The sequence below is a fragment of the Festucalex cinctus genome, chromosome 3 (assembly GCF_051991245.1).
Source record: "Festucalex cinctus isolate MCC-2025b chromosome 3, RoL_Fcin_1.0, whole genome shotgun sequence".
NCBI lineage: Eukaryota > Metazoa > Chordata > Actinopteri > Syngnathiformes > Syngnathidae > Festucalex > Festucalex cinctus.
The window spans coordinates 17,332,710-17,355,278 of NC_135413.1; the positions used below are offsets into that span (position 1 = coordinate 17,332,710).

General features: G+C 38.8%; 3 protein-coding genes across 7 annotated transcripts in view; 1 reads left to right on the forward strand and 2 right to left on the reverse strand.

Annotated features, from left to right (window-relative positions):
* Positions 1 to 324: 324 nt before the first annotated feature.
* Positions 325 to 3,785, forward strand: LOC144015849 (olfactomedin-4-like). Its single transcript, XM_077516241.1, has 7 exons — positions 325 to 474; positions 553 to 672; positions 763 to 981; positions 1,526 to 1,679; positions 1,862 to 2,089; positions 3,008 to 3,176; positions 3,280 to 3,785. Exons 1-7 carry the CDS (start codon positions 418 to 420, stop codon positions 3,731 to 3,733), a joined length of 1,401 nt encoding a protein of 466 aa, XP_077372367.1. The 5' UTR covers positions 325 to 417; the 3' UTR covers positions 3,734 to 3,785.
* Positions 3,786 to 5,303: 1,518 nt separating this feature from the next.
* On the reverse strand, positions 5,304 to 6,403 carry LOC144016719 (apelin receptor A-like). The gene has a single exon (XM_077518044.1). The coding sequence runs from the start codon at positions 6,372 to 6,374 to the stop codon at positions 5,376 to 5,378; it is 999 nt and encodes a 332-aa protein (XP_077374170.1). The 5' UTR covers positions 6,375 to 6,403; the 3' UTR covers positions 5,304 to 5,375.
* A 3,600-nt stretch (positions 6,404 to 10,003) lies between these two features.
* The window catches only part of ndrg4 (NDRG family member 4), a 65,343-nt gene continuing 52,777 nt past the window's right edge, over positions 10,004 to 22,569 (reverse strand). For 3 of the 5 annotated variants that reach the window (XM_077516242.1, XM_077516243.1, XM_077516245.1), the window contains 4 exons: positions 16,842 to 16,877; positions 16,713 to 16,764; positions 16,495 to 16,533; positions 10,004 to 14,328 (listed from right to left, as the gene is read on the reverse strand). In XM_077516242.1, coding sequence (XP_077372368.1) covers positions 14,174 to 14,328; positions 16,495 to 16,533; positions 16,713 to 16,764; positions 16,842 to 16,877 — 282 coding nt within the window. In that variant the 3' untranslated portion in view covers positions 10,004 to 14,173. The remainder of the gene's footprint in view (positions 14,329 to 16,494; positions 16,534 to 16,712; positions 16,765 to 16,841; positions 16,878 to 22,569) is intronic. The other 2 variants (XM_077516244.1, XM_077516246.1) reach the window with 1 other exon arrangement.

A 22,569-nucleotide genomic window follows, 5' to 3' on the forward strand; every position in this document is an offset into this window, starting at 1 on the left:
AATAATAATTGGGTGGCAGTAGCTTAGTCCATGAGGGTCCAAGACTGCTGTGGAGAAGAAGAAATTGTAACTAGTTGGCCAGATGCTTGTCTGTTTAGTATTATGAATAGATTTCTATTATCAACAGTTAGAGTCAATAATATTTTATTATTCTTTACTTCCAAGTGAATGCTGATGATGCTGGTGCATGACGTTATTGGGCAACAATTTTTAGTACGAAATGCAAACTTCATGTTTTCTTCACATCCGTTTTCTTATATCCTAAGCAATCTTGGGTTTCTTGAACTGAAACCTGAAGGAGGAAGTGATCATTTACGTGATAAGCTCCTGATGTAATATCAACATAGAAACATACATGCATGCAGAGTTCGCACGCAATGCTAATAAGTCAGTGGCGGTTTTCATTCTCTTGAAGACATGATGAAGCTCGACACGATCATTCTCTTGTGTTTTCTGTTCAACACGACACAACAGGTGAGATATTATATTTTGTACAGTACAATGACAAGTTAAATTCTAATATATGTTTGTCGTTTGTCTCTGTTTTATCAGCTGAATCTAAATAGTTGTGCGTGTGACCTGACTAGCAAAGAGAAGGCGTTTCCTCATGAGACCCTCAACTCAGTGAATGACAATGCTTTAAACTGCTCTCAGACTGTCACCGCACAGAAGGTAACTTGCCACAATTTCTAGATACTGAAGACTGTATTGTTTTATCAATAATTGCAAAACAAAACAAAAAAAATGTTTTGTTCTTTGCAGGCTCTGGAACTTGAAAGTCTGCTGCTTGGTTTGAAGCTGCGTCTGCCCCAACTTCTAAATGATGTGTCAATACTGGAGAAGGAGGATGATGGCGAGCTATACGGAGTTGTCAGCCTCCAGGTGATAGAAAATGAACTCATTGAGATTAAGAATATGATTGACAGGCTCAACAGAACCACCAAGGGACACCAGCAATTAACTGCTGACTCGAACCAACAGGTAAGTTTACATTTTTGCCACATTTCAGTACAATAGTCTGTTTCTTACTATGCTCGTAGACTTTTGAGCTCATTTGAGGCAACATAGAAGACAATTAACTCATTCACTCCCAGCCATTTTCACAGAAGTAATCCCATTCGCTCCCGGCTGTTTTACTGAATGTGGTTGTTGTTGCAAGGCCCACAGAATATTGTGTTCAATTGCTATAAAAGAATGGAACCTATTCAAAAGTATGCTCTAGCATAAAAAAATACAAAAAACGTATAAATACGTCTTTGGGACACTTAAAACATTAAAAAAAAAACTTATTTATACGTTATTGGGAGCAAATGAGTTAACAGTAGTTAATAATGATGTCAGTGATTAGCTTGGAATGCCTAACTTGCAATATCTGACCGACCTTCCTTGTTCCTGCTAAAATAAAGTGCGAGGAATTTCAATATTATCCGCCTTCTCGCTCTGTTTTCTTATTTGACATGTCAATTGAATGTTTCTTCATCATTGAGTTCAGTGATGTCCTGATACTGTTGTTGGTTTTTCTCAGCTGGCACACCTGAGAGAAGAGCTACAGGAGTTGGAGCAATATGACACCTTGCAGGTAGAAATGAGACGTAAAGACAACCAGCGCCTGAAAAGAGCCCTGGACGAGTGCAGGAATGATAATGACCACAATCCACAGCCTACACATCATCCAGACAGTATGCAGACTTCTTGCAAGATTAATCTTCAACTGTTTCGAGGCAGCATAGCCACAAGAAAACAGCACCCACGATTCCTATTTACTAGAAAAAAAATAATGCAGAGCTATGTTGTGTCGTATACGGTTGATTATTGTAAATACATTTAAATCACTGCAACAACGTACCCTTTTCTTTTGTAGATGTTTGTCCTCATGGGAAGTTTGTGAACATTACTGGGCCCAGATTCTACTCAACAGGAGAATCTACCGTTAACCACAAGTATGGAGGCTGGGGCCGTGACCCTGAACCTGAGTTGGGGAAAGAGAACTGGTATTGGCGGGTGATTCTGAACGTCAACAACATCTATGCCAACCAAATCAGTTTCTACTCCAGCCTGAGCTCTCTGACCGTAGGAGTAAAGACACCAGGTATACAGCGAATACTCCATCACCTACAAAGCACATATTTTAGAAAGACATCTATATATCTATAAATCTGTTTTCTGTACCCATTCAAAGTCACAAGAATGCTCAGTCCTATCCTGATTTTGTTTTTAGGGGTGTCAAAGTTAGTGTGTTAATTTTGAGTTAACTTAAAGTTCCTTTAATGCCACAAATTTAAGTGATTAACTTACTTGGAAAGCCTGTACTGGGGGAATTCCAGTCACAACAATGAATGTTCACGTCAAAATTTTGCAGTAATAAATGTAATAATAATGCATATAATTGTGGCGACTGGGGTCCAATTGTATTTTACAATTTTAAAAATGTGCATAATTTCACAAGTTACTTAATGTTAAAGATTAGATAGCTCTTAATATAAAAAGAAAAATGCAGTGAGCTGTCACCAACATCTTACAAATGGAATAATGCCATCTAGAGGCAGAAAAAAATGACCTCAACACAAATCAATATCACACTTGTTTTTTACAGCACAGTACATCTTTTTTAATTTTAACTTAATCTTATGAATTATTATACAATTATTGTATCAATGACTAAAAGATGCAACCATATTTCTATTGATTTTTTTTCACTTTTATGTTTAGAAGAGTATGAACAGAAAAAAATATTGTACAGTATGTATACATACTGTATATATATATATATATATATATATATATATATATATATATATATATATATATATATATATATATATATATATATATATATATATATATATATATATATATACACACACACACATAGGTTAGAAAATGGATATATATGGACCAGCACAACCATAACCCTAATGATGATTAAATGGTTCCAAAAATATGGATAATGGGAAGTTTAGTTTAGCCGGTGAGTATATAAAATGAATACACCTTTGTGTCATTGCAGATAATTTCATCATCCATCCTTCCAATCCAACCACCAACACCATTCAGGGACCAAATGTTGTTCTATATGGCGGGGCCTTGTTCTACAATTGTTACAACAGTGACCGACTTTGTCGGTACAACATAGCAACCAAAACCATTTCTACCGTACAGTTACCCAAAGGCGCCAGGTGCATTATATATTTTTGTCATTTTTTTATACACTATATTTGTAATGTACAATATGTTCAAGACAACTAAGGTCACTAAAAAAATACTATTTTTTTTGTACAGGTATAACTCAAAAGGGAATTTTTGCCATCTCAGTGAATGCTACTCATACACTGACATGGACCTTGCAACAGATGAGTCAGGTGTGTGGCTCATCTACAGCACGGTCCAACACTTTGGTAACCTGGTGTTGTCCAAAGTGGACATCACATTTCCAGACGATCCACCTTCGCTCAACCAAACTTGGCACACCTCTGTCTATAAGCAGGCAGTCACCAATACTTTCATGGCCTGTGGTGTCCTCTACGCTACCCGTTATATAAATCAGGACATGGAAGAGATCTTCTACTCATTCGACACCTCAACTGGGGTGGAGAGGTTCAATGTTGGCATCTTCATTAAAAAAATGTGCCCTAACATTTACTTCCTAAATTACAGCCCAGTGGACCAGATGTTGCACGTCTACTGTGACGCCTACATGGTCTCCTATATGGTTTTGTTTGAAGAAATAATGTAAATATTACAGGCATAAGCCAAATAACCTGCTAATAAAGTTACTTCTTTCCAGGAACTCCACAGCGCATCATCCTTTTCCATCCCCGAAAAAAAAATAAATAAAAAAATACACGCACGCATGCACACATTCGTTTGTCAAAATGAGTGTGTTCATATCAAGTTAATTTAAAGATCTTTTAACTCCACCCCTTATTGGCTTATTTTCACACACAACGCAGCAAAAACGTCCTTGTACTGTATGAATTACCATCTAGAACTACACTGCACTGCACTTTAACTCTTTTACTGCCACACGTTAATAAAAAAAAACAACAACTTTGATATGATAAAGGCTTTGATCATTCATGAAAAGAGATACAATGCTTCCATCTGCTGGCCATAGTTAGTGGGTGTTTTTGATTCCACAACCCACTGACCAGGCAGCAGTACTTAGTCGTTGCACTAAGAAAAAAAAAAAAACTTAGTTGACGTCATTTAACGTTTATGGCGGCATACATCGTAATTTTACTGATCGTTATTAAACGTTTTTGGCAGTCAAAGAGTGAAAGAGGAGGATGGAATTGCCCTTTGGGCTATAAATCCTGCACATGCTGCCATCACTTCCTGTTTCGAGATCACGAGTCACGACGCACATGAGGTAGGAAGCCTGGAGTCGCCCGAGTCTCCTGGACTGCTGGTTAGCAGTTAGCATCAATCTAGTGTGCTCGAAAGCTCACAAAGAAGTCAAGGAGTGAGGTTATGTGTTTCTCTACCTTGTGTCTTTGTTGTGAACACTGAACAGGATTTCTCTTCTTCGGCTGTGAAGTTTATTTTGTTCATGAATTCCATACATACATCTTGTTGACGTAGCATCAACTTGTCTGGCTGCATTACCTGAAGTCACCACCAGAGTGTACATTATTTTGGGGTTAGATTTAATTTCCTAAATTTAACCTAAATTTGCTCATTCTGCTTTGACAGGTTATTTTTTGCTTAAAATGAAATTGTCAGACAAGATCATTTTGCTTATTTTTAGATACTTTTTTACTTAATGATCTTATTTGATCAAGCAGTCTTAGCCTTGAGTGTTAGCCAGTTTTAAGTACTGTGAGGCTTAATAATTCACAAGATGAATTTTCTTATTTTAAGATTTTGCATAATCTAGAAATGAGATAAAGTATGAAAACAATCAGTCGTGAGTACAATGACAATATGACAAAACATAGATCATGACAAGAACTTCAAGAAACATAAGGGCAATATCAAACTAAACCAAAATTGAACCCGAGCCATGACAAAAGTAACAAAATCAACCGAAACCCAACCCAAACAATGACAAGAATAGTAATTTACCATTTATTATTGATGCTGAAATGTGCCTTTTCTCATGTATTTGAACAGGAAATATGGAAATTCACTTTTTTTTTTTTATGGAAGCATCATGGATATAATATGTTTCAAAAGGAAATTCAGTGCAAAAAAATAGAACAATTTTTTATTTTTTTTGGGTGGGGCGATTATATAATCACGACTTGTCCCTGCATTCCGCAAAGCTTACTTCCCTTTTGGTCCCAACAGTCAATCGGCCACAGAGTACAGAATCTGGAAGGAAACACCTAGCGTTGTTTGAGTCCTCCATCCACATTGGCGGGTGTCCGGCGGGACTACTTGAGGTGAAGCAGACGCAGGCACTGCGACCTGAAATTCAGGTCTAAGAAGGCGTAGAGGAAAGGGTTGAGGCAGCTGTTGGCGTAGGACAGGCAGGTGGCGTACGGGTAGATAAACATCGTGAAGCGCATGAAAGCGCAGGTGATTGGAAACACGTGCAGGAGGACGAGGGCGTCGGCGCTTCTCAGAGCATGGATGGGAATCGAGCAGGTGGCGAAGACCACCACTACCGTGATGATGATTTTAAAGAGTCGCCGCTTGCGTTGGTGCTGCTTGCGGTGGATCTTGAAGTGGCTGATCAAGGTACAGCTGATGAGCCCGTAACACACCATCATGACCAGGAAGGGGAGCAGGAACAACAGGACGGACATTGCCAAGCTCAACCCAGCGACCCAAAACCCCTCCTGATGCTCGCTGCTCACCGCTTGGCTTAAGTCCATTGTGCAGAAAATGTAGTCGTCGCTCATACTGTGCCGGGTGGTCTGGAAGATGAGAACGGGCAAAGCCAGGAGACCCGATAGCGTCCAGACGGCGGCGAGGGAGACGTACATGCGACTGCGGGTGCGCACCTGCCTGCTTGACAGCGGGTGCACGATGGCCAGGTAGCGGTCGAAGGTCATGCTGGTGAGGAGGAAAACGCTGGCATACAGGTTGAGGACCACCACGTAGCAGCTGATCTTGCACAGGAACCATCCAAAGGGCCAGTGGTAGTCCAAGACCGCGTTGACCGCCCACAGTGGCAGGAAGGACACGAAGGTCAGGTCGGCCAGGGCAAGGTTGCCGATGTAGACTAGCGGTACCCTGCGCTTCCCCTGCGTCCGCCAAACAGTGAAAATGACTGCACCGTTGCCGAGCAGGCCCAAGATGAAGATGAGCACGTAGAGCACCGGGAAGAGCATTTGGGATACAGCAGACTGAGAGTAGTCGCACATTTCTAAGTCCCCCGTCCCCTCGTAGTGGGAGTAGTACTCGGAAGGGCTCTCCGTAGGCTCCATGGCGTTTCTCTCTTCGGCTAGCGGTGAAGTGTATTGTTCCTCATCGGATCTGCAGCCACATATGCAAGACAGCTGATCCATATAAACCCTCCCAGTAGTCCCCCACCCCTCGTCCCTCCCACTCATTCCCAGTCATAGTATAAACACTCATTTGTAACTCAGTCTTCTGTAGTTCTTGTCTTTGGGGTGTCATGGATCAGTGATAGTGGTCGTCTCGCATGCGTGAGGTTGTGGGTTTGATCCTCCACCCTGGTCACCATGTCGAAGTGTCCTTAAACAAGACATTTAACCCCAATTTGCTCCCAGTGGACCTGGCAGCGCCCTCTGTGGCAGCAGATGACCACTGGTGCGTGTGCGTGCGTGTGCCTTTGTCTTTGCGACATTGTGAGGCCCATACGCGCATGTTTTTCCAGGTTTAACTACCATTGTGGGGACCGATTTGAAATTGTGGGGATGTTTTGGTGGTTCCCACAAGTTCAGACCTCTTTTTGAGGGTCAAGACTTGGTTTTAGAGTTTAGGTTTGAATTGGGTTATGGTGTGAGGTTATGGTAAGGAATGGGGGAAGGTAATCATTTTTGATGGTTGAGGTTAGGGAAAGGCATTCATGTCAATGAGATGTCCTCACGATGATATAAAGACAAACGTGTGTGTGGCTGTGAAAAGCGCTATACAAATAAAGTTTATTACAAAACAGTGAACATTCATCAATGGCAGAAAACATGGTCACAAAGCCATAACTTTCGGCCCGTTTCATGCTCAGAAAGGAATATCTGCCTTATCGATCCTTCCCTCCTTCCTCTCTTTAGTTTTTCCTCTGGGCTCTTGAGATCTCGCTAAATTTGCTGGAATTTAGAGGCTTCCGGGGTTGGCGTAAGACTTTGATTTTGTAATCATGGGGAAGGCAGGAAGTGTTTGGTCGGTGCTGGATTTCACTTTGATTTACCTTTCTTTTCTCTTTATTTCTTTTTTTTTTCTGACCTTTTCTCTGGTCTCCTGACCATTTAAATCTCACGACTCTGGCAAGATTCTGAAGTACCTGGCTAAGGCGAAGGGTAATGGGATATTTATAAGGTTTTAGGTGAATGAATGAGTATAAATTTATACGTATTTGCACGCACGCACACGCACGCACGCGCACGCACGCAAACGCACGCAAACGCACACACGCAAACGCACGCACGCACGCACGCACGCAAACGCACGCACGCAAACGCACGCACACATACACACACAAAAAAAAAAAAAAAGAGCAATGATGACAAGACGTTGAATCGGTAAGACTACCGAATGAACAATTCTGAGCTCTTAGAAAAATAAATAAATAAATAAATAAATTAAAAAAAAAATAAAGTTTATTTACTTACTTCACTTTTACTCACGAGAAATGTATCTATAAATAAATAGCTTCCTGTTTTGTTAAAAACTAAAGTACCCATAACCTTCACAAGTATATCATTATTCATTCAGTTATTCATGTGTAATTTTTTAAACACTTTTATAAGCTTTGTTGATTGCATTTGTCACATTTTCATTTTTTATGAAGCTTTTCAAATGAATGCTAATGCATACATGAAAAAAAAAAATCAACACTGGTCTGCGTTCTTAATGAATCCCTTTGGAAATTCAGGTTTAGTCTTGCAACCTAGCTTAAACGTTGGTTCCCTGTACTCCCTTTAAAGGAAAGTCAACCTGATTTTTTTTATTTATTTTATTTTATTTTTTATTTTTTCGTGTGTGCTCTATGCAGCCCCACTAGTCTAAATGTGGTATTCTAGTTTATATTGTGTTAGTGGAATATGAGTTAAGCAGCAAAATCCAGCTGTTTTTATCCATCTCAGGGCGCGGCCATTTTGCTACTTGCTGTCGACTGAAGATGACATCAATGTTGTTCATGTAACCAATCACAGCTCAGCATCAGAAAACAGGTGAGCTGTGATTGGTCGTTGCAACATTAATGTCATCTTCAGTCGACAGCAAGTGACAAAATGGCTACCTCCTGAGATGGATAAAAACGGCTGAATTTTGCTTCATAATTTATATTCCACGAATGTAATATTAATCAGAATGTCATGTTTAGACAATTGGTCACATATAACATATTATTGTTTAAAAATGTTTAAGGTTGACTTCCTCTTTTAGCTGCCTAGTAGCCAAAAACAAATCTTGCTACACGCGTACACCCTTGCTAGCCTTCACCGCTCAGTGAGATACTAGCTTGAAGTGCATTCCCAGGATGTTCAAATCCCCTGGGCACCATACAAATGCTTCAAATAAACCACTGGAATGTTAGGTCACTGACGTTTTGGTGTCAGATTACTGAAACAACAGATCAAGGGAAGTAACTTGTGAATTCAGAGTAAATTAATAAATACATCACGTCACGGAGCCCCAGTATGTAACAGACAAACTGGAGCATAGTATGGTGCAAATGGTCTTCACTGAGAAAAACTGATATAAAAATATTTGCCATTCTTGTTTATTTTATGATGCAGAGCAACATACTGTATCCATTAGACCGCAAAGAGGTGATTTTACATCTATTGCAAGGATATTTGTATTATATTATTTTTATTTTTTTAATCACTTTTTCTCACAGCCAGTGGATTTGAAACAAAGGTGAACATTTGTCAGGAGCTTTCAAGGACTAGCTAATGGTATGATTATCATCTACTGGTTGGAGCCTCAACAAGGCTCATTAAAACTCATATGCATCCTAGATTTCCTGAGGTTTAGTTGGTATCCATCCATCCATCCATCCATCCATCCATCCATCCATTTTCTTAACCGCTTACTCCTCACAAGGGTCTCGGAGATGCTGCAGCCCATCCCAGCTGGCTTCGGGCAGTAGGCGGGGTTAGTTGGTATCTTAATGCATATTTTAATTGCGGCTTGTGGACATTATTTCAGCTTTATTTTGACCAAATAACAATCAGTTATTTTCCGTGGCAGATTAACCTACAAGCAGGCTTCCTCACTCCTCGCCCTGCATGTGGAAAGTATATACATTGCCTAAACAAGGACATAAAATCACATCGAGAGTAAAACAACTGTATAAAGCTTATTTTGAAATTCCATTGGGAGTCTGGAGCAAGACTTAAAAACAGCAGTGCCCAGCATTCCGCAGCATCAACGTCCAGGAGATCAGAATCCAAAATAACAGCTCTTTAGGGAACAGGCCGTCATTAATTTCAGTCAGCCTCTTAATATGCATCAATTGGCCAAATTGGCAATCAATTCTACCAGGTCATTCGGAGGAGCCCAAAGAAAAAACATTGATGCAGAGTAAGTAATAATGGTGAGTAATAATAGTGACAAAATCCAACAAACGCTCACACATACTACGCATGTATCTTATCAGTAGACCGTGAGTAAATTATAAAAATTTATTTCAGACATAATTATGCTTAAAGGTACAATTAATGCTCAATTAACATGGAATCAACATGTAAAATGAATCTGGTTGTTGGAATTACATCAAGAGATCACATAATGTTAATTAATAATATGATACCTAATGCCAATTTGACACATAAAGCAGACCTTTTCTTATCATAAAATTGGAGTTCTAACTCACCAATAAAATATGTGGCTGATGAGAATCACATTTAATTGTTTTAGACACTGCAAATGTTGACAGTAGGTCTTTATTTATAACTTGTTACTTGTTTAGTACATAGGACAGTGACAGCTTATGTTGTGTATATATATTTGTATGTATAACATATTTAAACTTTACATCACACATGACAGCCAAGCAGGTAAGAATCTGTCTACTATTGTGACTGCTCATAGGGAAGACATATGAAACAATGCAAACAAGAAAAAAAAAAAACCCACTTATTGCTCAATTGAAATTAACCTTAATGACAGTAAGAAGAATAATTATTAATACACATGAACAATTCACTTTACTAAAATAAGGTTTCACCTTGTTGATGCCGTTTAATAACACAAATGCAAGAAGAACAGAAATGTTACTGTTGGTGTTTGGTGGTAGTAACCTGCTCTAGAAATAATAATAATAAAAAATATCTACAAGTGCAAGGAGGGCCGAGGTCTAAACTCTTTCCGTGCCAAAGCACAAGTCATCTAAACTATACTTTTGTGAAGGGGAAATCATAAAGTCATGAATGTTGGCTCACGTGGAGGTACAAAGTATAGTGCAGAAATTGTGTGAGGGTAAGGTTTAGGGTGACAATACTGTACAGCACTTCAAAAAAGGGACAAAATACATTCAGGAGAACACTGTACCCCCATCACCCCCCGCCCCCTGGGCAGTTTGTGTTGAAAGTTGTCTTTATACAGTACAAACTCTGCACTCCATGCAAATGATTGAAGTGTTTGTTTTCCATGCAATGTTCTATCCTAACGCCTCTATTTCACATTATGAGTTTTTTTTTTTTTAACTTTACATGAATTGTACAGTTTAAAACATGACCTTCCATGACAATTTACTCTGCATTTTCCACAAAATCACATTCTCGTTTCTGTCTGTGTCAGTCCCTCGGTGCTCAGAAAAACAACAACACTTTTCTAATGGCAGACATTTTTTTATTTTTATTTATAAAAGTGACTTCAGCTGATAGCCCTTTAGGGTGCAACCGGGTTCACCTGTGAGAATCGGGGCACCTGTTTAGGGAGTGGGAGTATTTTTTTTATTTATTTTTAATATATATTTTTTTATGTGGTTGGGGGTTGCCCTACATTCTGAGCTTGGTGCCCAAATGGCTCCAAAACAGCCCCGCTTCTCACAGGCCATCTCAGAGATGTGCACACCTCAGCAATTGAATGCTATGCCTGACCTGACCAAAGAATTTTTGTGACAGGAGACATCGGTGACTATGGTGCATCGACGCTGTACACGGATAATCCAATAACCAGGGGACCCATTATGGCCCAGTATAAGAGCAGGCAACAGCACACAACATCCGTTAATCTAAAGCTCTAAATACATACATACTAAAACTGATGAGTTTATTGTTACATAGCACATCAAAACAAATACTGACCATCAACTGGGGCGATGTTACTATTAAAGCCTTTTTTCCTGGTCATAAGAGTGAAACTTTGGCATGTTATAAGTAGAGGGGCTAGTTGCGATCATGAAAGTCAATTTAGATTATTATTATTATTTGTTTTGTTTAAAAAAAAAAAAAAAAAGGTACACAACTGGTGCTGCCTCAGTCCCACTAGTTATGTTTAGTTTGAATCAGAATGATTGTCATAGTGGAGATCACAAAGCGTTGATTACAACCAGAACCACAACCATGCGGTGGAGTTACAGACTGACAATATTGATTACAACTATGGCTCTATTGAAGTAACCACGTCTGAGGTCTAACACCCTAACACTAGACGATTATAAAGCACCCTAAGATTACACATCGCATGCATATAGATGTTACTAAACACAATTATATACTATATTACTGTTGTCGATTGTCTCTTACTTAAATAAATGGCACACATCTCAAAGCTGCTCTCTGTAACAGCATTAGATTGTATTTGGAGTCAATATTTGTTTAAGATCATAATGCATAAATTTCTCACAAATCATACAATGTCATTTCACTTGAAATCAGGCAGTATGTGTTTGTGTTGAATATTGCATATGGGTGTACTTGGGCCTCATAATCGTAAAATATAGTATTCATTAGAAAGAAGTAAAGGAAAAGCGATGAGCTGGCTTGCTTGCAGTATTACACACACTGGGGGGTTCGCGATTTCAGGTTTTTTTTGTACGTCGACGCTAATGTGATGAAAGCTATTCAGTAAAGTACTATAATTAAAAAAAATATGAGGATGGAAGAATTTGCAATCATCTCTATTCACCCACAATGTACAGATCATACATCAAATGTACACAAAACATACACGATAGAACACAAGCGCATTGACGTTTTACTGAGTTTAGGCGGAAAAATTCCTCATTCAACATCTACTTTGATCACACTCAAGTCAGTTTTCCCCCCTCGCTTTTTCTCCCTCACTTACCAAAGCTCCAAATTCAGTAACAGAATACAAATTAAATCAATGAAGCTCTTAATTTCTTTCAGCGCACTCACCTGTTGCTGCAAGCGCCTTTTCACAACGCAAGTGATACTTTAAAAGCAATGTTGTGCGGGTGTGGCCTAGCTAGCATGCTAACAAGCTAAAATTACACGCAGTCTAAGCACTATTACGGCTGTGTTCTGCTGTCTGTCATTCAAATTCTGGACAACCAGTGACCACCATATAAAGTGCTAATACAAAACACGTTTTAGCACCCCTTGACTATCATCACAATCTCCTTTTCATACCATTACTTGAGCAGCTCTTTATTGACTATTGCTACAGAAATGGTGGATGTGTTTGAGTGTAGGCTATGTACTGGGGGGAGGGGGGTGAAAGGGGCTCAAGCCAATAAGGGGATACTTAGCAAACAAATACAGGAGATAGTCAACAATACAAATATAAGTGCTGGGAAACACGAGTGAGTTTTGAGGAAAGTATTATTAAAGTGGGGTTGGGAATAGCAATAGGCTATGGTTGTGTTCAGAAGTTTCAAAACATTCATCATGAGCATTTATTTGGGGGCTTTTAATGATCGATTGGAGCTGTCTTCATCAATGAGTTTTATAAACAAGAATTCGGTGCACATATTTTTATTTATTTGTGAATATCTGTGATCCACACAGCTCAAAAGTATACATACAGGATAAAATACAGTACAGACAGCAGCAACACTCACACTAGTATTGGTCAAATGTCACTGTGAGATTTTAACCCAACCAGATGCTTTTTTTTATAGCCATCCACAATCTTCTGGGGTTAATATTTGACAATTGGAGAGATTGGTTAACTGGCAGTTATGTTACATTTAATCCACAAATGTTCAAAAGGGTTGTGGTCAGGCTCAATAATGACAGAGTCAATCATAATGACTAACAAGAAGTTAATAGGGCTCGGCTTGGTCCATTTGAAAGACCTTCACCATATATTAGAGCCTGAATGTTGTAAATAATTTTGACTGTGGATTACAGTAAATCTATAATAAATTATCTCGATTCATGTTCTTAAAACTCATTGAAGAATCATTCCCTTGTGGATAAAGGAAACTATAAATCCTTCATTAACTCATTCACTCCCAGCCATTTTCACTGAACTTTTACTGGATTTTGACTGTACTAATTTTGCAAGACCCACAGAGTATTGTGTTCTATTGCTATAAAACATGGAATCTACCAAAAGAAAAATTAGCATATTTTCTTTCATCAGTGAAAAAAGTATATTTATCTGTTTCCGTTTTGCAACAATTAGCATTAGAATATAGCTTCATCACAAATTTGGTTAAAACAGTGGGGAAAAGAGTTTTTTGCAACATGGCCCTGTTTGATCTCTTATACTTTGCTGCCACCTGCTGGCTGTTTTTGTAATAATTACGATAGCTTGAAACATTTTCGTCAGTTCAGAGGCTGCATCAAAGTCTTCTGTAAGCTCTTGCATAAAAACATTAAAAAACGTATAAATACGTCTTTGGGAGCAAACGAGTTAAAGGTACAAAATGAATGTTACGTTGATGCCCATGATGAATGTATGTATACTTCTGACTGTAACTGCACATTGACTGTTCTGTTACAATATACGAGGAAAGCAGACAAAGGATCTCGAGGTTGACGACAGAGAGAGCGATCATGGCTATTTACCTCATTCCGTCAGATTAATATCCCAATACAGTCTTCTTTACTGTTACCCCTTATGGCTTCTCTCTCTGTCCCTCCACCCCTTACTCCCCTCTTTTTCCCCCCCCCCTGACACCTCAACAGGAAACTTCCATAGTGTGGGTGACGGCAGCGACTCCCTCGGTGCTGTCGGAGTGGGTGCAGGCACGAGAGCGTGACCCGTCCGTGGAGCTGGCGCTGGTCAGGGAGGCGGTCCTGGAGCGCGCCAGGCGAGTCATACTGGCGGAAGGCACTGGGAGGAGAAGCAGATGGGGTAAAGAGGAAAAAAAACAAAAACAAAAAACATTAACTTGTGTTTATTAGCTTCACATTGCTGATATGAGGGGAGGTCATGCTCTTTGGGGAATTATGATGTCCCCTTTGTGCTGCGGATGAACAAACAAGAGCCTGGATTTGATCGATGTAGTTGCTGGTGTTGTCGGTCTACTCACAAATGCGTTATGAGCAGCATGCAACTGAGGAGCTTGTGGTTTTTGTTTTTTGTTTTTAATTTAATAAGTGGAGCTTGTTGCTGAAAAGAGATTATAGATTTTTATTTATTTGTGTGTGACAAGATTATTTAATGTCTGTCGAGGTGCTTTGAAATACACATGGCTCCTTATTGAGCAAACTAATAATCAGCTTTCTTCTTTACCTTTTTATTACCGTGTAAATCAGGGCTTATGTTTTCCCTCAAAGGGCCATTATAATATTATAAATGCACCACATATTGATGGATAACTAGTTTTAAAATCAAGAAAATACTTTGTTAAAGGGATACTTGACACATTGAGCCATTTTCAGAAGTAAAAAGTTAATATTAATGTGGTAACCTCATTATTTTTCGTATACAATTAATACTTTTAAAGGGTTACTTTACTTATTTAGCCAGTCAAACATTAATATTTTGCCCATAATAAATATTTTCAGCTCAGCTTGTGAATGTCACCTGTCCAAACCTAGAAAACAGCTGAGCTATGATTGGTTACCTGAGTCCTTGTGATGTCATTTTCAGTCGACAGCAAGTTGCAAAATGTGTTTTAAAGGTACTAATTATACGCGAAAAATAATGAAAGTATCAAATTAATTATAGACAAAATATTAAATTTTTATTGCTATACAGTCTTCCCTCACTATAACGCGGTTCACTTTTCGCGGTCTCGCTGTAGCGCGGATTTTTTTTTAAGTGCAATTTTGCATATTTTTTTACAGTAATATACCCATTTTATAAAATTTATGAAGGTTTGAACATTGTCAATGTTTGAACAAGAGAGAAATGTGAGAACATGTCAATGCCTCAATGAGAAAAGTGTATAAATTGTGCGGTCGGGGATTTTAGAGCCTTAAAACATTTATAAGAGTTGTAAAACATAAAGCTAACTACTTCGCGGATTTCATTTATTGCGGGTATTTTTTGGAACCTAACCCCAGCGGAAAACGAGGGAACACTGTAATGGGCTAAATAAGTGAAGTATCCCTTTAAAAAGTAATTTTTCTACTTGCTGTCGACTGATGATGACATCACCTGTGCTGAGGAAGTAGGAAATGGCCAATCATGGCTCAGTTTACTGACCAAACCCAGAAAACAGGTTAGCCATGATTGGCCGTTACATACTTCCTCAGCACAGGGGATGTCATCATCCGTCGACAGCAAGTAGAAAAATTACTTTTTAAAGGTATTAATTGTACATGAAAAATAATTAAGTTGTCAAATTTATTCTGGACAAAATATTAACTTTTCACTGCTGAAAATTCTTCAATGACTCAAGTATCCCTTTAAACTATTGTTCACTTGTTCCAAAAAAAAAAAAAAAGACTCAATAATATAAAAAATGAAGACAATTTGCAATTTTGGTACATGAAGTTTCTTTGTGTGTAGGTGAACTACAAAATATAAATAGCAGAGTGTACATTGAATTTCCCTCTGAGGGATTTTAATCAGTAAAATAAATTAAATTTAAAAAATTAGATATACATGGTTTGCGTTGGCGAGCCACTAAGGATGTGGCGGGCCGAATCTGGCCCTTGGGCCTCGAGTTTGACACATGTGAGTAGACGTATATAAGAATATAAATGATATTGAAATTGCAGTTCTTAATGTTAACTATTTACATTTATGAATACAATGAGCAGGGCCTTGCCAAAGCTAGTTAAGGGCCATGCAAAGAGCAGTTTTGGAAATGACATGATGAGGGGGAGGGATAGAAAGGACGGTATATTTTTCCATTGAAGGAAAAATTATTCTGAGATGAAGGGCCTTTAGGTCTTGCAAATGCTGAAAATGAAAATAAATAAATAAATAAATATGTTCAGAACATCCCAAAACACTGCATTTAAGACAAAATAAAGTAAATGTTTGAAAAGAGCATCAAACAGGGCAGCAATAAGAGGTCAGAGGTGAATGTGGAGGAGGAAGTACCTGGCCCTCCACTCAACCTCCGATCCTTCACATAAGCGACTGAGAGAACAGGGCAAGGGAGACAGAGGCCAACATTAATACAACTTATGTCTCTCTGAACAAAACTCGGCCTCAAATACTCAATACTGCTGCTAATCTGCAGTTTTACACACATTGTGACAAAAAAGAAATATTTAAAGATAAAATATCACCTACAATAGTTGCTTGTTGATACTTACTGTAGCCCATTCCTTGAAGGAAATACTTGAATGCTTCAGTGAGCTTCCCAGGCTGTAAAAACAAGACAGTCTCATAAAACTTGAGTATTTTTCAAGTGCCTCATATACTGTGATGAGTTCAAATGTTACCTGTGTAAGCTGGGGTAGTCCACCAGAGTCAGCCATCTGCCATAACAAAAATAAACAGTCATGAATCAAGTTCTTTGAAGCTGAAAAGCCATTCTTGCACTTTTGAGTGGCTTCGTACTGTATGCGCTGACTTCAGGCATTTCTGCTCATATCGATAGTTTTTCCATCATTGACATCTGTCACATTGGTCAACATCATCTATGACGATCAAAACAATTTTACAGTATTGTTTAAAAATGTGTATTACCGAATATAAGTATGTTCAAATTTATGTTTTCACAAATTGATGTTGATAATCTGTCCCCAATTTGTCTGTTATCCGTCTTTTATTTTGAAGCAATTAAAGGAATTTAAGGAGGTGAAAATAACTTGAGAATGAATACATTGACAATAATGTTTGAGTTATAATTCTAAATCCAAGGACACTAATTTTGTGCCTAGCATAAAAGTCTTGCGCAAAGTGTGGTGCGAATGTGTGCATCGTAGGAGTTTTCTTGTTCTAGTATCTTTGTAGACAGCTGCAGTTAGATAAATTCAGATGTGAGAGTGAACACAGCCATCTTGGAAGCCGCCCCTTTCATTCCCTTTAAACTCACAGAGCGCCACAATTTAGACATGCTTTTAGCTGGTCTAAATTCTAGTCTACTTTCTGTCTGTCAGATAGTGTAATAAAAAAAAAAACAACTAAATGAATGAAAGGAAGATGTGCCCGTTTTGTACACCAAGCACATGTGTGCCTGTCTACCAAAATAGGGACTCTAATTAGGGCCCGAGCAGCGACCGCTGCGAGGTCCCTATTGTTCCTGAAGGAATTCTTATTATTAGGGCCCGAGCAGCGGCGGCGGCGGTGCCGCTGCGAGGCCCTATTGTTTTTGTAGGAATTCTTCTTATTATTATTAGGGCCCGAGCAGCGGCGGCGGCGGTGCCGCTGCGAGGCCCTATTGTTTTTGTAGGAATTCTTATTAGGGCCCGAGCAGCGGCGGCGGCGGTGCCGCTGCGAGGCCCTATTGTTTTTGTAGGAATTCTTCTTATTATTATTATTCTTATTCTTATTATTCTTCTCCGCAAACAATCGCATTTTTGAGACACTAAACGTGACCGAAAACTCACCAAACTTTACACGCACATCAGGCCTGGCGAAAAATTTGATATTTTAAAGTCGCCATACATGATAACAGAAAAATGGCTCCTTAGCGCCCCCTACATAGGTTAAACGGATCCCTGTCCCGCTACAATTGTCCGACGGCTATGAAAATTGTGTGGCACCTGTAGCACATCCCAATGAACAAAAACCTCTTTGAAGTGTGTACCCTAAAATAGACAGAAAGTGAGGTATGAGTATTTAAATGTCCATTTTTTGCCAATTTTTGCACATTTACAGGGGTCATACTTTTGCCCGCTTCTCCTACACGGTTAACCCGATTGACTTCAAACTTGGGATGTACCATCTCAACACCTGGGACAACATCATTGTGAAAAATGAAAAGTTTTTGATATACTATATGACGGCGGCGGCGCATCAAATTTAGAGTTTAAAAATTCTTACTTCACGAAGCATTGCCGGTTGTACGTTTAATCTAGAGCTACGAAAATTGGTACACATATGTAACAGGCTATGACCTACAAAAAACTCTTTTTGAACCATATGCTAAACCTAACAGGAAGTCCACCATTTTGATTTATTTTGGAACGTGTTGCCATTTTTTTGGCCATTTCATTGGGGTCTTATTTTAACGAACTCCTCCTACAGTGTTTATCCGATCATCTTCAAACTTGGTGTGATTCATCTTAAGATGTTGAAGATGAAAAGTTATTGAAAGCTTTGTATTTCGTTGCACGCTGTTGTCATGGCATGCACTGTTTTTAAAGGAAAAAAAAAAATCCTTAAAGAAGCATTCCCATTTGTACGAAGCAGCTAGAGCTACGAAAATTTGTAGACATATGTAACAGCCCAAGATGTACAAAAAAGTCTCTTGGTGCCCTGTGCTAAACCCAACAGGAAGTCCCCCAGGGGCCGGGCATCACATTTTGAGCTAAAAAACTCCTCTTTAACAAAGCATACCCGGCTGTACGTTTCACATAGAGTTACCAAAATTTGTAGAGGTATATAACAGCCTTCGAGGTACAAAAAACTCTTTTTGAACCATATGCTAAACCTAACAGGAAGTCCACCATTTTGATTTATTTTGGAACGTGTTGCCATTTTTTTGGCCATTTCATTGGGGTCTTATTTTAACGAACTCCTCCTACAGAGTTTATCCGATCATCTTCAAACTTGGTGTGATTCATCTTAAGATGTTGAAAATGAAAAGTGATTGAAAGTTTTTTATTTCGTCACACGCTGTTGTCGTGGCATGCACTTTTTGCAAAGGAAAAAAATCCTTCTTAATGAAGCATTCCCAGTTGTACGAAGCAGCTAGAGCGACGAAAAATTGTAGACATATGTAACAGCCCAGGATGTACAAAAAAGTCTCTTGGTGCCATGTGCTAAACCCAACAGGAAGTCCCCCAGGGGCCGGGCATCACATTTTGAGCTAATTACTCCTCTTTAACGAAGCATTCCCGGTTGTACGTTTCACCTAGCGCTATGATAATTTGCAGGCATACATAAGAGCCCATGATGTACAAAAAAGTCTCTTGGAACCATGTGCTAAACCAAACAGGTAGTCTGCCATTTTGATTTATGATGGGATTTGTTGCCATTTTTTGTGGCCTTTTTCAGGGGTCATATTTTAACGAACCCCTCCTACAAAATTTATCCGACTGTCTTCAAACTTGGTGTGTTTCATCTTAAGATGTTTAAGATGCAAAGTAATCGAAAGTTTTTTATTTTGTAACACGCTGTTGCCATAGCAATGCATTGTTTGTCAAGTGCTGCTTTTTTTTTTTATACACATGAAAACTCATGAAACTTTGCAAACACATCAGACTTGTCATGAACATGAATTTTTAGAGATTTATTGTGCAATTTGCAATAAATAGCGCCCTCTAGACATTTTTATGAAGCATTTCCGATTGTATGATTATGCTAGACCTACAAAAAAGTATTATGTAGCCATTTGCCAAACCAAAGAGGAAGTCCGCTATTTTGATTTTATTTTGGGAATTATACATCATTTTTGGCCTTTTTCATTAAACTTTGCACAGACAAGGCATGGAAAAAACTAACATTTTAAATGGTCCTTGTTCCATGTAACAGTTGTCAAGTGCTGCTTTTTTTTTTTTTATACACATGAAAACTCATGAAACTTTGCAAACACATCAGACTTGTCATGAACATGAATTTTTAGAGATTTATTGTGCAATTTGCAATAAATAGCGCCCTCTAGACATTTTTATGAAGCATTTCCGATTGTATGATTATGCTAGACCTACAAAAAAGTATTATGTAGCCATTTGCCAAACCAAAGAGGAAGTCCGCTATTTTGATTTTATTTTGGGAATTATACATCATTTTTGGCCTTTTTCATTAAACTTTGCACAGACAAGGCATGGAAAAAACTAACATTTTAAATGGTCCTTGTTCCATGTAACAGTACCCCAACGTGCCAGTACCCTGACGTGCAAGTAACCCAACGTTGTGCTCAATAGCGCCCTCTATGCATTTTTATGGAGCATTTCCAATTGTATGATTCAAGCGATACACAACTAAAGATGACTTGACCTAGATTTGTGAAAACTGGGAGGCATACCTATTAGCTTAAGACCTACAAAAAGTATTCTGTAGCCGTATGCTAAACCTAAAAGGAAGTCCGCCATTTTGAATTTATTTTGGGAATTGCGCACCATATTTTGCGTTTTGATTAAACTTTGCACACACAAGGCTTGTCAAAAACATTTTAGATGGTCCTTGTCCTATTTGACAGTACCCCAACGTGCCAGTACCCCGACGTGCAAGTACCCCAACGTGGCCCGGGTTGCGAGGGCCCTTTATAGCTGCTCGCAGCTCTAGTTATTATTATTATTATTATTATTATTATTATTATTATTATTCTCCGCAAACGATCACATTTTTGAGACACTAAACGTGACCGAAAACTCACCAAACTTTACACGCACATCAGGCCTGGCGAAAAATTTGATATTTTAAAGTCGCCATACATGATAACAGAAAAATGGCTCCTTAGCGCCCCCTACATAGGTTAAACGGATCCCTGTCCCGCTACGATTGTCCGACGGCTATGAAAATTGTGTGGCACCTGTAGCACATCCCAATGAACAAAAACCTCTTTGAAGTGTGTACCCTAAAATAGACAGAAAGTGAGGTATGAGTATTTAAATGTCCAATTTTTGCCAATTTTTGCACATTTACAGGGGTCATACTTTTGCCCGCTTCTCCTACACGGTTAACCCGATTGACTTCAAACTTGGGCTGTACCATCTCAACACCTGGGACAACATCATGGTAAAAAATCTAAAGTTTTTGACATACTATATGACGGTGGCGGGGCATCAAATTTACAGTTTCAAAATTCTTACTTAACAAAGCATTGCCGTGGTACGTTTAATTGAGAGCCACGAAAATTGGTACACATATGTAACAGACTATGATCTACAAAAAACTCTTTTTGAACCATATGCTAAACCTAACAGGAAGTCCGCCAGAGGCGAGGCATCAAATTTTGTGTTTCAAAATTCTTATTTAATGAAGCATTCCCGGCTGTACATTTCACCTAGAGTTACCAACAGTTGAAGACATATGTAACAGCCCTCAAGGTACAAAAAACTCTTTTTGAACCATATGCTAAACCGAACAGGAAGTCCGCCATTTTGATTTACTTTGGAACGTGTTGCCATTTTTTGGGCCATTTCATAGGGGTCTTATTTTAACGAACTCCTCCTACAGAGTTTATCCGATCATCTCCAAACTTGGTGTGATTCATCTTAAAATGTTGAAGATGAAAAGTTATTGAAAGCTTTTTATTTCGTCGCACGCTGTTGCCGTGGCATGCACAGTTTGCAAAGGAAAAAATTCCCTCTTAATGAAGCATTCCCAGTTGTACGAAGCAGCTAGAGCTACGAAAATTTGGAGACAAATTTAACAGCCCACGATGTACAAAAAAGTCTCTTGGTGCCATGTGCTAAACCCAACAGGAAGTCCCGTAGGGGCCTGTCATCACATTTTGAGGTAAAAAACTCCTCTTTAACGAAGCATTCCCGGTTGTACGTTTCACCTAGCGCTATGATAATTTAGAGGCATACATAAGAGCCCACGATGTACAAAAAAGTCTCTTGGAACCATCTGCTAAACCAAACAGGAAGTCCGCCATTTTGATTTACGTTGGGATTTGTAGCCATTTTTTGTGGCCTTTTTTAGGGGTCATATTTTAACGAACTCCTCCTACAAAATTTATCCGACTGTCTTCAAACTTGGTGTGCTTCATCTTAAGATGTTTAAGATACAAAGTTATCGAAAGTTATTTATTTTGTCGCACGCCGTTTCATGGCGATGCATTGTTTGCCAAGTAAAATGCTGCTTTTTTTTTGTGGGTCTAAACATGTGCAAAAACTCATGAAACTTTACACACACATCAGGCTTGTCATAAGCATGAATATTTTAGAGATTTCTTATTAAATTTGCAATAAATGCTTCAATAGCGCCCTCTAGACATTTTTATGAAGTCTTTCCGATTATATGATTCAGCTAGATGTGTGAATATTGGCAGGCATGCCTAATATATTCAAAGAGTATTCTCTATAGCCATGTGCCAATCCATTTTGATTTTAT